This window comes from Leucoraja erinacea, chromosome 8 (assembly GCF_028641065.1).
Source record: "Leucoraja erinacea ecotype New England chromosome 8, Leri_hhj_1, whole genome shotgun sequence".
NCBI lineage: Eukaryota > Metazoa > Chordata > Chondrichthyes > Rajiformes > Rajidae > Leucoraja > Leucoraja erinaceus.
Genome location: NC_073384.1, coordinates 32,132,808 through 32,149,381, shown reverse-complemented (window position 1 = coordinate 32,149,381; position 16,574 = coordinate 32,132,808). Strand labels below are relative to the sequence as shown.

At 43.9% G+C, this 16,574-nt stretch overlaps 1 protein-coding gene across 3 annotated transcripts in view; it reads left to right on the top strand.

The window, feature by feature from the left end:
* The window catches only part of abhd12 (abhydrolase domain containing 12, lysophospholipase), a 116,709-nt gene that overhangs the window by 69,174 nt on the left and 30,961 nt on the right, over positions 1-16,574 (top strand). For all 3 annotated transcript variants that reach the window (XM_055639334.1, XM_055639335.1, XM_055639333.1), the window contains one exon: positions 5,545-5,674. In XM_055639334.1, coding sequence (XP_055495309.1) covers positions 5,545-5,674 — 130 coding nt within the window. The remainder of the gene's footprint in view (positions 1-5,544; positions 5,675-16,574) is intronic.

The following is a 16,574-nucleotide window of genomic DNA, read 5'->3' as shown; positions in this document are numbered from 1 at the left end:
TATATTTTAAAACAATTTTAGTTAAAAACTCAGGAAATAATTAACAAAATTTTCAGATGAAATTTTTGAATTCATGAGGTAAATGTCTACCGGAATATGTAAAAATTTCGCCTTCTGAACTACTTTTGCCAGTTTAGTTTGTCTAGGATTAAAACATGGGCAAATAGCACTAGCTTAGATAGGCATCTTGGTCGACATGAAGTAGTTGGGCCGAGGACCCTGTTTCCATGCTATACAAATGTAAAAGATAGTTATTCTGCAGGAATTAATTAAGAAATAAGAAAATTGTGTACCAAAAATTGCAATAATCGTAGAACACTTAATATAAGAATTAAAAGCCTGATGGTGTACCTCATATTTGATTAATATTTTCATGATCATTTGGAGTGAATTTCTTTGATCAAATGTAGTTTTATGGTTGTAAATGCCAACAGGAACTAGAGAGTTGGGCAATGTGATAGAAAGTTTCTTTCTTTTCACTAAAATACAATGATTGATGTATTTAATGTTCTTATCTTGGTTCTTTAAGGTATGTTACTAAACATAGCTGTCCTGTCTTCCACCCATTAGTATGCCTCTAAAACCCACTCATGATGACTTTATCAAAAGAAAAATCAATGAACTGTGTAATTGGTGTATAATAGTAAACCGAATTGTATATTTTTGTGAACAAGTCAACAATTGATTGGGAAAAAAAGACACAAAGTGCTGGAGGAACTCAACGGGTTAGCCAGCATTTTTTTGTAAACCAGCATCTACATTTCCTTGTTTCAACAATGGCATGCACTTGGAGCTCAGCCTTTGAGTTTATGTAATGATTTGGAAGAGGAAATTAGGAGCAACACTAGCAAGTTTGCGGATGACACAAAGCTGGGTGGCAGTGTGAACTGTGAAGAGGATGTTAGGAGGTTACAGGGTGACCTGGACAGGTTGCGTGAGTGGGCAGATGTGTGGCAGATGCAGTATAATATAGATAAATGTGAGGTTATCCACTTTGGTGGCAAAAGACAAGGGGGCAGATTATTATCTCAATGGGGTTAGGTTAGGTAAGGGGGAGGTACAGCGAGACCTGGGTGTCCTTGTACACCGGTCACTGAAAGTTGGCTTACAGGTACAGCAGGCAGTGAAGAAAGCTAATGGAATGTTGGCCTTCATAACAAGAGGATTTCAGTATAGGACTAGAGAGGTTCTTCTGCAGTTGTATAGGGCTCTGGTAACACCAGATCTGGAGTATTGCGTACAGTTTTGGTCTCCTAATTTGAGGAAGGACATCCTTGTGATTGAAGCAATGAGGGTGGGTTCACAAGATTGATCCCTGGGATGGCGAGACTGTCATATGAGGAAAGATTGAAAAGACCAGGGTTCTATTCACTGGAGTTTAGAAGGATGAGGGGGATTCTTACAATACAATACAATACAATACAATACCATTTATTTGTCATTTGAACCTCACATGAGGTTCAAACGAAATTTGGTTTCTGCAGCCATACAAGAAAAGAACCAAGACACACACCAACACAATTTACACAAACATCCATCACAGTGAATCTCCTCCTCACTGTGATGGAAGGCAAAGTCTTGTCTCTCCCCTGCTCTCCATTCTTCTCCCGATGTCAAAGTCAAAGCCCCCGGCGGGTGCTAGCAAGTCCGCGGCCATTTAAAGCCACGCCGGGCGATGTAAGGCCCTGCTCCGGGTCTTGATGTTGGAGCCCCCGGCGGGCGCTAGCAAGTCCGCGGCAATTTAAAGCCGCGCCGGGCGATGTAAGGCCCCGCTCCAGGTCACTCTCAACCCCGCAATTCGAGCGGGAGAAGTCGCCGTTGCCGGTGCCCCGCAAAGCAGTCTCCCACCGGGGACCCGCGAGCTCCCGGTGTCACCATCGGGTCACAGCCGCGTGCCACCGCAGCTCTCCACACTCCGAACTCTCCACGCTCCGAAGCTGGCCAGCTCCACAATTTTAGGTCCGCAGCTCCGCAGGCTCCGTGACTTGAGCCCCCAGGTCGTTCCGGTTGGAGGCCGCTCCACGGTGCTAGGCCCCGACGACAACGGAGATCCGACAGAGAAAAAGGTCGGGTCTCTGTGCAGGGAAGAGATTTAAACGTTTCCCCCACCCACCCCCCACCCCCCACACATACACATTTAAAAGCCCACTACAAACTACACCCTCAACGGGACATGTTTCTTCCAGACCATATAAAATTATAAAAGGACTGGACAAGCTAGATGCGGGAAAAATGTTCCCTGGAACCAGGGGGAGCAGTCTAAGAATAAAGAGGAGGCCATTTAAGACTAAGGTGAGAAAAAACGTTTTCACCCAGAGAGTTGTGAATTTGTGGAATTCCCTGCCACAGAAGGGCAGTGGAGGCCAAATCACTGGATGGGTTTAAGAGAGTTAGATAGAGCTCTAGGGGCTAGTGGAATCAAGGGATATGGAGAGAAGGCAGGCACGGGTTATTGATTGCGGACGATCAGCCATGATCGCAATGAATGGTGGTGCTGGCTCGAAGGGCCAAATGGCCTCCTCCTGCATCTATTTTCTATGTTTAATCCTCAGCATTAACTGCCTACTACAACTTGACGATTGAGGCTGGCATGGAATGGTCATAGGTAGAACAATATCCCATTAGTTCTAAAAATGTATTTCCCTCCCCAAGCTGAGGTGCAATATCTCAGTGAGAAAAGTTGAGTTAAGGATGTGGACAATTATATGGTCATGCAAGGAGCTCCAGGTGCTGGAATCTTATGCAAAACACAAAGTGCTGGAGGAACTCAATAGTCAGCATCCATGACGGAATGGACAGGCTGAAGAAGAGTCCTGTCCTGAACCGTCAACTGTCCATTCCCTCCACAGATGCTGCCTGTCTTGCTGAGTTCCTCCAGCACTTTGTGTTTCACTGATTTTCTAGTTCTGGGTGGAGTAGCCAAGCCCCTCTTCGCTGATGCCAATTATGAGACATTTACACGTCACCTGTAGACATTTTGTGGGACTTTAGGATGCCAGTCAGCAAGCACTAGCTGAGAAACTACCGGTGGTTCAGGTTTATTATTGTCATGTATACTGAGGTACAGCGAGTAGCTTTGTTTTGCATGCTATCCATTCAGATCAGATAATACCATACATAGATGCAATCGTGTCAAACTCAAGTACAATAGGTGGGGCAAAGGGGAAGATACAGAGTGCAGAATATAGTTGTCAGCATTGTAGCGTGTCAGTTCCAGAGACAAAGTGCAGTGCCTGCAATGGATTATGGGTGAATCGACAGTACCCTAGCTTATGGAAGGACTATTCAGAAGCTTGATAACGGAGGGGAAGAATCTGTTCCTGAGTCTGGTGGTGCATGCTTTGTGGCGTCTTTGACAGCCTTGGTGCTGATCTTGCAGCAATGATTCTGTTGATGTTATTGTTTTGGTGCCAGAAAGTGGTGTTAGAGAGATTTTCGACAAGCAGATGGATATGGAGGGATATAGATTATGTGCAGGCAGAGGAGATTAGTTTAATTTGGCATTATGTTTGGCACGGGCACTGGGCTGAAGGGCCTATTACTGTACTGTTCTGTGTTCCGGTGTGTTAAACAGCAAAAAGGATAGCTAGTGCACTCTCACAATTTGATTTGGGAGAGAGGCCAATTTTGAGGGCAGGTTGTGGTCTGAGAGGAACTGAATATACAACCAGCATGAAAAATCGTGAGATAAATATGGACACTTGGCATAACTGCTGTTAATATTCCTGGATTTTTGTCAGAGTTGCAAAGCTATTGCAAGCAGAAGCTTCACTCAGTTATTCTTAATGTTATGCAATGAACAGTTCAGCCGACTTACATATAGCAGGTGATTTTGCTGATGTTTGCCCATTCTCTGACCCTTGTGCAGTGAAGGTAAATGTGATTGATTTCACTGATGAGACAGCAGATGAAGTGCTGAATGGCCAAGTGCTTTGTAATTGTACAAGTGCAGATAGAATGACAGTGTGGGCACTGAGCAAGAGGCTGCCACATACTTTATTTTTAATTTGCATGATCCACTTTTGTACATAATGACAATGCTGATTTAATCTGAAGGCGAGATGAATCAGCCCTCACTGCGAAGGATAAGCCTGATTGCGTTATTATTTGCCAGAATATTTTTCTATTGAGTCATACAGCACAGAAACAGCCCTTCAGCCCAACCCGTCCAAGTCGAACAAGGTGCTCCATCTAATCTAGTCCCATTTGCCAATTTACCAGCATTTTACACATATCCCCCTAAACCTTTCCAATCCATATATCTATTTAAATGTTGTTTTGCACCTGCCTCAACAACCTCCTCTGGCAGCTTGATGCTTTTACCTGTGTGGAAAAAGTTGCCCCTCAGGTTCCTATTAAATCTTTCCCATCTCACCTTAAACCCATCTTCCGTTCTTGATTCCCCAATTTTGGATAAAAGACAGTGTATTCACTCTATCTATTCCCCTCATGATTTTATACACCTCGATAAGATCACCCCTCATCCTCCTGCGCACCGAATAAAGTCCTAGTCTGCCCAACCTCTCCCTATAGCTTAGGTCATCTAGTCTAAAAAGCTAGCAGAGTGCAAGTAAGTTAGGAATACAAGTAAACCTCTACAGTATTGTGTTGGAGATGTTTTCGACAGTAGAGGATGATTCATTGAATGTGCCGGCTGGAGGAGTGGAAGAACTAAGGGTTGAGATGTGTTTAAGGCCACTGCAGGAAGTCTCTGAAATATCTTTGGTCTTGGGCAGAGCTGCTCCAAAATCAAGCTGTGATGCAACCCGACAGTATGCTTTCTATGTTTGAGTGACAATAACATTTAAAGGATGTTTGGAGAGGTACATGGATAGTAAAGGTTTAGAAAGGGCCAAACGTGGGGAAATGTGCTAGCTTGGTTGGCATGGACGATTTGGGCCAAAGGCCCTGTGTCTGTGCTGTATGACTGTAATTCTACAGTCATTGAGAGTCATTCAACATACATTGAGAGAACTTGGGTCACCGTCTCAGGCTTAACCATTTACATCTGTGCCACAAGCAATTTCTTCACCGAGAGATAATGAATAAGTGGACTATGTTGCTTAGTTCCTGAGTGCCATAGAGCCATACAGCACGGAATCAGGTCCCTCGTCCCAACTCATCCATGTCGACCAGGATGCCCTAGCTATACTAGTCTTACCTGCCTGAATATTTTAAACACAAAAATTATTAGATTTAAAAATTTCAAACCAACCAAGAGACTATGAGAGTTTCGAGTCATTTAAACATCACCAGAGTTATAATTTATTTTGTGTATGTATGAATTATTATATAATCTGCGTGCTGTTTTATGCCTTCCAAAAAGTACCATTTCTGAAACATATTTTGCTCTATTAGTGCTGTCTGCCATCTAAATAGTAGTTTCAACAATTTGGAACAAAAATCGCAACCTAGAAAACCGCTATTACCTGGAATATCTTGCAAGTTAGTTGCTTGCTTTCCATTGTAAAGTTAAATTTGTTATGCTTGAGAAGCAATACCAAATTGGATGCATGTTAATGTTGGTCTGCAACTTGTCTTCAGGATGGGGAGACTCTGAAGGAGCCCCTTCCGAGAGGGGGATGACCACAGATGCAATCTACATCTACAGTTGGCTGAAAGAGAGGTGTGGGAAGAACTCCATCTACATCTGGGGCCACTCGCTGGGCACGGGGTAAGTGGCTTGAAACAGACTTTGTTTTATTAAATGACCGTTTATTTATTTCTATTTTCATAGTTTGCTGTGCACTGTTACCGAAGCAAATAATATATTGAAGAGAAATGGCATGGTGACACAGAGGTAGAATTGCTGCCTTACAGCGCCAGAGACCCGGGTTTGATCCTGACTATGGGTGCTATCTGTACGGAGTTTGTACATTCTCCCTGTGATCGTGTGGGTTTTCTCTGGTTTCCTTCCACACTCCAAAGACGTACAGGTTTGTAAGTAAATTGGCTTTGATAAAGATTGTAAATTTTCCCTAGTATGTAGGATAGTGCTAGTGTATGGGGATCGTTGACCCAGTGGACCTGTTTCCATGCTGTATCTCTAAACTAAACAAAACTAAGCTAATACTTGGAATATAGAACAGTACAGCACAGGAATGTTTGCACAGCACAGGAATCAGCCCACAATGTTTGTGTCAAACATGATACCAAGAATGGCTGTAAACAACACCAGTCCCATATAAAAGAAATGCTATTGATTTTGAAGATGTAGCAACAGCCACTTCTTCTGAAAATCCAAGGGAAATTTCTAACCACTGTAATGTCCAGTTGAGGTGTTGGTAGCAAATGATTAGCAGTCGTTATCTACTTCAAAATGTTTTGATTTTCTCCCATGACCCGAGAGGAACCTGCAAACAGAAGATAGCCCTGCGGAGAGATAAGGGAGTACATGGAGGGAAATGGATCACATGCAGGCAGCTGGGATTAGTTTATCCTAATCGGAACATAATCGGAACAGACATAGTGGGCCGAAGGGCCTGTTCCTATACTGTTCTATGTACATGGTATTCAATGCTGTTTATGCAGAAATCCTTTATTTTACTTTAAATACATCCCCCTCCATTGAGCGTCTCTCTTCCCCACACCACTCCCACCTTGACAATGTTCAAAAATGTTAGGACATATGGGATCCAAGATGCCTTGGGAAACTGGATCTAAAAGTTGTGACAGGAGGCAGAGAACAGTAGTGTGTGGATGTTTTTCTGACTAGAGGTGTGTAACCCGTGGAGTACAGTATGGATTGGTGTTTGGAGCTTTGTTGTGTGTCGTGTGTATGAATGAAGATACAAGGAACTGCAGATGCTGGAATCTTGAGCAAAACACAAAGTGCCGGAGGAGCTTGGGGCGTCATGCAGCATCTGTGGAATCAGGCCCTTCGGCCCACCGGGTCCGTGCCGACCAGCGATGTCCGTACATTAACGCTATCCTACACACCCTAAGGACAATTTTTTTTTACATTTACCAAGCCATTTAACCTACAAACCTGTACATCTTTGGAGTGTGGGAGGAAATCGAAGATCTTGGAGAAAATCCACGCAGGTCACGGGGAGAACGTACAAAGTCACATTTTTATTTCACTGCACACCTTGTATGTGTATGTGACAAATAAACTTGACTTGAAGCCCGTACAGACAGCACCCGTGGTCGGGATCGAACCCAGGACCCCTGCGCTGCATTCGCTGTAAGGCAGAAACTCAAAAGTCTAGCGATGAAAAGGAGTCTAAAGGGTGTCAGATAAGGAGAGACGAGGAGTGTGAAGTAAAGTCACAGGGAGGGATATTGGACCTTGGGTACATCTACAAAACTCCCTGGAAATGTGACACAGATGGATAGGGTAGTGATAAAGGTATTGGTGTTGCCTATTTCCTTCGCTCCATAGATGCTGCTGCACCGGCTGAGTTTCTCCAGCTTTTTTGTGTACCTGTGATAAAGGTATTGGCTGCTTGGGCAGGGGTATTGAGTGTAAGTGTTAGTGCTTCACATTTACAACTATACCAGAGATTTGGTTAAACAATACTTGGAATATTGGGGGAGGCTGCCTGACACGCTGAGTTACTCCAGCACCTTTTGTCTTGTCTTGGGATATCGTGTACACTTTTGCTCATTACACCAGAGAAATGATGTAATAAAGCTAGAAAGAGCGCAGAGGAGGTTCTCAAGGACGTTGCCTGGAATGGAGGGTTTTAACTACAAGGAACGCCTCCTGTAGATCCTTTCAATGGTGGAGAGGTTAGTACCTGTGATGGACTGAGAATTGTCCACCACTCTGCAGCCTTTTTCTTACCTGGTCTTTCAGGTTATCAAGTCACCGTGATGCAGTCAGTCAGTGTGCTCTCCACTATACACCTGTAGAAGTTTGATGGAGATTACCATGGAAGATCAGCTCCAATGATGCATGCTGACAAAGGTTGTGTTTTTGCCACAATACAAAAGTAACTTAATTTTTTTTTTGTATTTGTATATGCATCATTAGAGTGTGTTTAACTATAAACAGCAGTGTAAAAACTTAGTTCACTTACTAAAGTGTTTATGCATTTCTTTTATCTGCATGAAGCAGGAGAATTCACATGCAGTGTTTATAAAATATTTATTTGGGTCATGTATACATCCTTGGCCATGCCAGCATTTATGGTATGCAAATCCCTGTTTTATTTCTTTGGATTATGAAGTCCCTTCTTGAAGCACTGTGCTTTGTGTAGTGCTAATGCACTAACAGAATTGTTGTGTAGGACTTTCTAAGGTTTAATGATAATAGTGATACAGACGTATAGGATGGAAACAGTCCCTTCGGCCCAACTCCTCCGTGATGACCAACATGTCCCAGCTAAGCTAGTCCCATTGGCCCACTTGTCTCAGAGTGAGGGTTGCCAATGTGCATTCATTTTGGGATGATGTGTAACATTTAGGTGACTGTGCCCTATGCCTACAACTAAATATCTTTGTCCTTCTTGGTGTTGACTCATGGGTTCAAAGAGTTCAGTACACTTGGACAGTTGTCAAACTGCAGCCTAATCCATCTGTCAAAGACATTAGTAGCACATCGGGCCAGCAGCAGTAACATTGATTGCTCATCCCGAGGTGCCCTTGAAAAGTTGTGGCTCTGAGTCACTGCCTTGATCTGCTGTTGTCCTGGGACGTATTTCTAAGATGTTAACAAGGCACCAATGAAATAATGGCCACACTGCAGAGGTGTGTGATTTAGAGGGGAGTTTGCGGGTGACGGTGTTTCTGTGACTCTGCTACCCTTGATCTTGTAGTAAAAGTCTTGATTTTAGGAGAGGCAGGTTGGATTGTGGATGGCACAGTCATAATGTATTAGTAGTGAAGGTATATCTGCCTCGCCTTCATTGTTCTCTGCGGGACAATGTCAAACTACTGGGGTTGCACCATTTGTGTACATGCTAACGCAAGTGTTCCATTGTGTTATTTCCTGTGCTTTACAGATGTTGCACTGGCTTTAAGGAGTCGGAGGTGAACATTGTTCTAGGGAACAATATCCAGCCTCTGACGTGTACTTGTAGATGCAGTATTTGGTTGCCTGCTCCAGTTAAGTTTCTAGTCAAGGATTGTGCCCAGATTGTGCGGCGGACAGGTCTGTGACTGGAAACCTGCCGCTGAGGCTCGACCGGCGGGATCGACGTCAGGCAGAGCCATAGTGGTGGGGGACTCCTTTGTCAGAGGTGCGGACAGGAGATTCTGTGGTGACAGGCGAGACTCGAGGAAGGTGTGTTGCCTCCCTGATAACAGTGTCCAAGATGTCTCAGACCGACTTAAGAACATCATCATGAGGGAAGGTGAACAGCCAAAAGTAGTTGTGCATGTAGGCACAAATTATGTGGGTAAGAAGAAGAAGGAGGTTCTGCAATGTGAGTATAGAGAACTAGGTAGGAGGCTGAAAAGCAGGACTTCTAGGGTGGTTATCTCTGGGTTGCTTCCAGTACCTCGTGCTAGTGAGGGTAGAAACATTGAAATAGGGAATCTAGATTTCTAGATCACTGGAATCTCTTCTAGGGAAGGGGTGACCTATACAAAAGGGACGGGTTGCATCTTAATTGGAAGGGGACCGACATTCTGACAGGCAGGTTTGCTAGTCCTACATGGGTGGCTTTAAACTAAACAGTTGAGGGGTGGAGTCAACATCGTGGAAGCATATGCGTGCAGTTAACGGGAAAGAGAGTAGGAAAGGTCACGTTTAAACTCACCGGGCAGGGGGATGGGAACCACTGCAAGGAGACAGAGGGACATAAAAGGACATGAAAGGAGGACAAGCAAAAGGTAGAAGGGAGATAAGAAAAACTAACCTGAAAGCCTTGTGCCTTATTGTGAGGAGCATCGTAATAAGGTGGATGAATTGAATGTGCAGTTAGTAGTTAAGGAATATGATATAGTTAGAATTATGGAGATATGGCTCCAGGGTGACCATGGCTAGGAGCTAAACATGCAGGGGCATTCGATATTCAGGAAGGATGGACAGAAAGGAAGGGGAGGTAGGGTGGCATTGCTGATTAAAGAGGTGATTAATGCTACAGCAAGGAGAGACATTAGCTTGGATGTTGTAGAATTGGTATGGGTAGAACAGCAGAATAGCCAAGGGCAGAAAACACTTGTTGGTGTTGTATACAGACCACCAAGCAGCAGTAGGGAGGTTGGGGATAGCATCAAGCAAGAAATTAGGGATGCGTGTAGCAAAGGTACAGCAGTTATCATGAATGACTTTAATCTATATATAGATTGGGCCAACCAAACTGGTAGCAGCACTGAGGAGGAGGATTTCCTGGAATGTATACTGGATGTTTTTTTAAACCAATATGTAGAAGAACCACATAGAGGACAGGCCATCCTAGACTGGGTATTCAGAGATTAGGGTCCTGAACTTAAAGAAAGGAGACTTTGAAGGTATGAGATGGGAATTGGCTAGGATAGACTGGCAAATTATGCTTAAAATGTTGACGGTAGAGATGCAATGGCAGATATTTAAAGAACAAAAATTGTTCAACCCTCTCTGGTGAAAAAATTAAAACGGGAAGGCGGCTCATCCGTGGCTAATGAGGGAAATCAAGGATAGTGTTAAATCCATGGAAAAGACGTAAATTGGCCAGAGGAAGCAACAAACCGGAGGATTGGGAGAAATTTAGAACTCGACAGAGGAGGACAGGGGTTAATTAAAAGGGGGTGGGTGGGGGGGGGGGGGGAGCATGAAAGGAAGCTTGTGGGGAATATAAAAACTGACTCTAAAAGCTTCTTCAGATATATAAAAAGGAAAAGATTAGTGAAGACAGATGCAGGTCCCTTACAATCAGAGACTGGTGAATTTATAATAGGAAGCAAAAAAATGGCAGAACGGATAAACAAATACTTTGGTTCTGCCTTCACTGAGGAAGACACAAACAATCTCCCAGAAATACTTGGGACCGTGGATCTAGTGGGAGGGAGGAACTGAAGTGAATCCACATTAGTCAGGAAATAGTGTTAGGTAAACTATTGGGACTGAAGGCAGATAAATCTTCAGTGCCTGATGGTCTGCATCCCAGAGTATTCAAGGAGGTGACCCTAGAAATCGTGGATGCATTGGTGATCCTTTTCCAATGTTCTCTCGACTCTGGATCAGTGCCTGTGGACTGAAGGGTAGCCAATGTCATTCCACTTTTTAAGAAAGGAGGAAGAGAGAAAACAGGGAATCATAGACCAGTTAGCCTTACATCGGTAGTGGGGAAGATGCTTGAGTCGGTTGTTAAAGATATTATAGCAGCGCATTTGGAAAGCAGTGACAGGATCAGTCAAAGTCAGCATGGATTTATGAAGGAGAAATCATGCTTGACTAATTTGGAATTCTTTGACGATATAACAAGTAGAATGGATAAGGGAGAATCGGTGGATGTGGTGTATCTGGACTTTCAAAAAGTCTTTGACGAATTCCACAAGAGATTAGTGTGCAAAAAGAGAGCACATGGTATTAGGGGTAGGGTATTGACATGGATAGAGAACTGGTTGACAGACAGGAAGCAAAGAGTAGGAATTAACAGGTCCTTTTCAGAATGGCAGGCAGTGACTAGTGGGGTGCCGTAAGACTCGTGTTGGGACCACAGTTATTTACAATATATATTAACGATTTAGATGTGGGAATTAAATGTGACATCTTCATGTTTGTGGATGACACAAAGTGGGGTGGTAGTGTGAGCTGCGATGAGGATGCTGTGAGGCTGCAGGGTGACTTGGGTAGGTTGAATGAGTGGGCAGAAGCATGGCAGATGCAGTATAATGTGGATAAATGTGAGGTTATCCACTTTGGTGGCTAGAACAGGAAGGCAGATTATTATCTGAATGGTGTCAGATTAGGAAAAGGGGAGGTGCAACAAGACCTGGGTGTGCTTGTACATCAGTCACTGAAAGTAAGCATTCAGGTACAGCAGACAGTGAAGAAAGCTAATAGCATGTTGGCCTTCATTGCGAGAGGATTTGGGTTTGGGAGCAAGGAGGTCCTACTGCAGTTGCACAGGGCCCTGGTGAGACTGCACCTGGAGTATTGTGTGCAATTTTGGTTTCCTAATTTGAGGAAGGACATTATTGCGATTGATGGAGGTTAATTCCCGGGATGGCGGGACTAACGTATGATGAAAGAATGGGTCGACTGGCCTTGTATTCGCAGGAATTTAGAAGGATGAGAGGGAATCTTATAGAAACATATAAAATTCTTATAGGATTGGACAGGTTAGATGAAGAAAAATGTCCCCAATGTTGGCGGAGTCCAGAACCAGGGGTCACAGTTTAAGAATAAGGGGTAGGCCATTTAGGACTGAGATGAGGAAAAAACTCTTCACCCAGGGAGTTGTGAATCTGTGGATTTCTCTGCCAGAGAAGGCTGTGGAGGCCAATCCACTGGATGTTTTCAAGAGAGAGTTAGATTTAGCTCTTAGGGCTAAAGGAATTAAGGGATATGGGGGAAAAAGCAGGAACGGAGTACTGCTTTGAGATGATCAGCCATGATCATATTTAATGGCGTGCTGGCTCGAAAGGCCAAATGGCCTACTCCTGCACCTATTTTTCTATGATTCTATGCTGGTGGTAAAGGATTCAATGATAGTAATGGTGTCAAATGCCAAGGGAGATGGTTAGACTGGTGTTGATGGCCCATGTTCAGTGCATGTGCAGTGTGAATATGGTGCAGGGCGTCGGACACTGGACAGCACAGGAACAGACCCTTAATCTCTGTGCTGAACATGATGCCAAGATTAACCTTTTCTGCCTCCAGGCCACCAAATTCAAGTGCAGTTTCATGCCATTTCAAGCAGGGTGCAAGGCCACTAAAGACAGCAAGTCGTGACCTTTCCCTCATGGTCCATATCCCTACATTTCCTGCATTTCCATGTATCGATCTAAAAGCCTCTTCAACCCCATTGTATCTGCCTCCACTACTACCCCTGGCAGCACGTTCCAGGCACCAATCGATACAATACGATACGATAGAAATTTAATTATCTCAGGAGAAAAATTGATCTGCCAACAATCATAAAAACACACAATACATGAAACATTGTGGCGATCAGTGAAACATGGTTGCAGGAGGGCTGTGATTGGAAACTAAATATTCCAGGATTTCATTGCTTCAGGTGTGATAGAATTGGTGTTGCATTGCTAGTCAGGGAAGATATTACAGCAGTGCTTTGGCAGGATAGATTGGAGGGCTCATCTAGGGAGGCTATTTGGGTGGAACTGAGAAGTGGGAAAGGTGTAGCAACACTTATGGGGGTGTATTATAGACCGCCGAGTGGGGAACGAGAATTGGAAGAGCAAATATGTAAGGAGATAGCAGATATTAGTAGTAAGCACAAGGTGGTGATTGTGGGAGATTTCAACTTTCCACACATCGACTGGGAAACACATTCTGTAAATGGGCTGGATGGTTTGGAGTTTGTAAAATGTGTGCAGGATAGTTTTTTGCAGCAATACATGGAGGTACCTACTAGAGGAGGGGCAGTGCTGGACCTCCTGTTAGGAAATGAGACGGGACAGGTGGCGGAGGTATGCGTTGGGGAGCACTTCGGGTCCAGTGATCACAATACCATTAGTTTCAATATAATTATGGAGATGGTCAGAACTGGACCTAGGGTTGAGATTTTTGATTGGAGAAAGGCTAACTTTGATGAGATGCGAGATGATTTAAAAGGAGCGAACTGGGACAGTTTGTTTTATGGGAAAGATGTAGAAGAGAAATGGAGGACATTTAAAGGGGAAATTTTAAGAGTACAGAATCTTTATGTTCCTGTTCGGTTGAAAGGAAACAGTAAAAATTGGAAAGAGCCCTGGTTTTCAAGGGAAATTGGACATCTTGTTCGGAAAAAGAGGGAGATCTACAATAATTATAGGCAGCATGAAGTAAATGAGGTGCTTGAGGAGTATAAGGAATGTAAAAAAAATCTTAAGAAAGAAATTAGAAAAGCTAAAAGAAGATATGAGGTTGCTTTGGCAAGTAAGGTGAAAGTAAATCGACAGAGTTTCTACAGCTATATTAATAGCAAAAGGATAACGAGGGATAAAATTGGTCCATTGGAGAGACAGAGTGGGAAGCTATCTGCACAGCCAAAAGAGATGGGGGAGATATTGAACAATTTCTTTTCTTCGGTATTCACCAAGGAGAAGGATATTGAATTATGTGAGGTAAGGGAAACGAGTAGAGTAGCTATGGATACTATGAGTTTCAAAGTAAAAGAAGTACTGACACTTTTGAAAAATATAAAAGTGGATAAGTCTCCAGGTCCTGACAGGATATTCCCTAGGACATTGAGGGAAGTTAGTGTAGAAATAGCCGGGGCTATGACAGAAATATTTCAAATGTCATTAGAAACGGAAATAGTCCCCGAGGATTGGCGTACTGCGCATGTTGTTCCATTGTTTAAAAAGGGTTCTAAGAGTAAACCTAGCAATTATAGACCTGTTAGTTTGACTTCAGTGATGGGCAACTTAATGGAAAAGATACTTAGAGATAATATATATAAGCATCTGGATAAATAGGGTCTGATTAAGAACAGTCAACATGGATTTGTGCCTGGAAGGTCATGTTTGACTAATCTTCTTGAATTTTTTGAAGAGGTTACTAGGGAAATTGACGAGGGTAAAGCAGTGGATGTTGTCTATATGGACTTCAGTAAGGCCTTTGACAAGGTTCCTCATGGAAGGTTGGTTAAGAAGGTTAAACTGTTGGGTATAAATGCCGGAATAGCAAGATGGATTCAACAGTGGCTGAATGGGAGAAGCCAGAGGGTAATGGTGGATGGCTGTTTGTCGGGTTGGAGGCAGGTGACTAGTGGGGTGCCTCAGGGATCTGTGTTGGGTCCTTTGTTGTTTGTCATGTACATCAATGATCTGGATGAAGGGGTGGTAAATTGGATTAGTAAGTATGCAGATGATACCAAGATAGGTGGTGTTGTGGATAATGAAGAGGATTTCCAAAGTCTACAGAGTGATTTAGGCCATTTGGAAAAATGGGCTGAAAGATGGCAGATGGAGTTTAATGCTGATAAATGTGAGGTGCTACACCTTGGCAGGACAAATCAAAATAGGACGTACATGGTAAATGGTAGGGAATTGAAGAATACAGTTGAACAGAGGGATCTGGGAATAACCGTGCATAGTTCCTTGAAGGTGGAATCTCATATAGATAGGGTGGTAAAGAAAGCTTTTGGTATGCTAGCCTTTATAAATCAGAGCATTGAGCATAGAAGCTGGGATGTAATGTTAAAATTGTACAAGGCATTGGTGAGAACAAATCTGGAGTATGGTGTACAATTTCGGTCGCCCAATTATAGGAAGGATGTCAACAAAATAGAGAGAGTTCAGAAGAGATTTACTAGAATGTTGCCTGGGTTTCAACAGATATAGATATGCCATTTATTGTCACTATACATGTACAGTGAAATTGAAAGCTGCTCGTACTCAGTGCATACATATAATTTAGTACAAAAAACAAGAACCAGAAAAAACAAAAAAACAGAGGGGAGTTGGGGGGGGTGTGGGGGGGGATAGGTGCACAATTCTGCGGCGCTATATACATATATACAGATGGAAGTCCGGGTGTTGGGCTGTGAAGTCAGTGCATGTGTGAATTTGAATTAAGAGTAGTTATAATTTTCGGAAAACAACTATTTCTGAGTCTATTTGTCCTGGATTTGATGCACCTATAGCGCCTTCCAGAGGGCAGCAGGTCGAACAGTCCAAACGCAGGATGGGAGCTGTCTTTGATGATCTTCTTTGCCCTGCTAAGGCAGCGGGAGGTGTAGATATCCATCAGGGAGGGGAGAGGGCAACCAATGATCTTCTGCGCTGTCCTAGTTACCCTCTGAAGCCTCTCCCTGTCTGCCATGGTGCAGCTGCCATACCATGCTGTAATGCAGTATGTCAGCAGGCTCTCGATGGACGAGCGGTAGAAGGTCAGCAGCAGGTTAGAGTGCAGGTTGTGCTTCCTGAGGACCCTCAGGAAGTGCAGCCGCTGCTGAGCCTTCTTGATGACCGCTGTCGTGTTGTCTGTCCAGGAGATATCAGCAGCGATATGGACGCCGAGAAACCGGAAGGTGTTGACCCTCTCCACACACTCGCCGTTGATGTGTAGGGGGACTAAGTCGGTGCTGTGCCTCCTGAAGTCGACAATGAGCTCTTTTGTTTTCCTGGTGTTCAGAGCCAGATTGTTTTCTGAGCACCAGGTTGTCAACTTCAGGACTTCCTCTCTGTAGGCTGCCTCGTCTCCCTTTGAAATAAGTCCGACTACAGTAGTGTCGTCAGCAAATTTGACGATGCGGTTGTTGCTGTGGGCCGGACTACAGTCGTAGGTGTAGAGACCGTAAAAGAGGGGGCTTAGCACACAGTCCTGTGGGGAGCCGGTACTCAACCTGCGAGTGGAGGAGAGGTGGGGGCCGAGTCTCACAGTCTGGGGCTGGTTGGTGAGGAAATCTTTTATCCAGGCACATGTGAGAGTGGGGAGGCCGAGAGTGACCAGTTTACCAATGAGAATGTCCGGAACGATTGTATTGAAAGCTGAGCTATAATCCACAAAGAGCATCCGGACGTAGCTCTGCCCC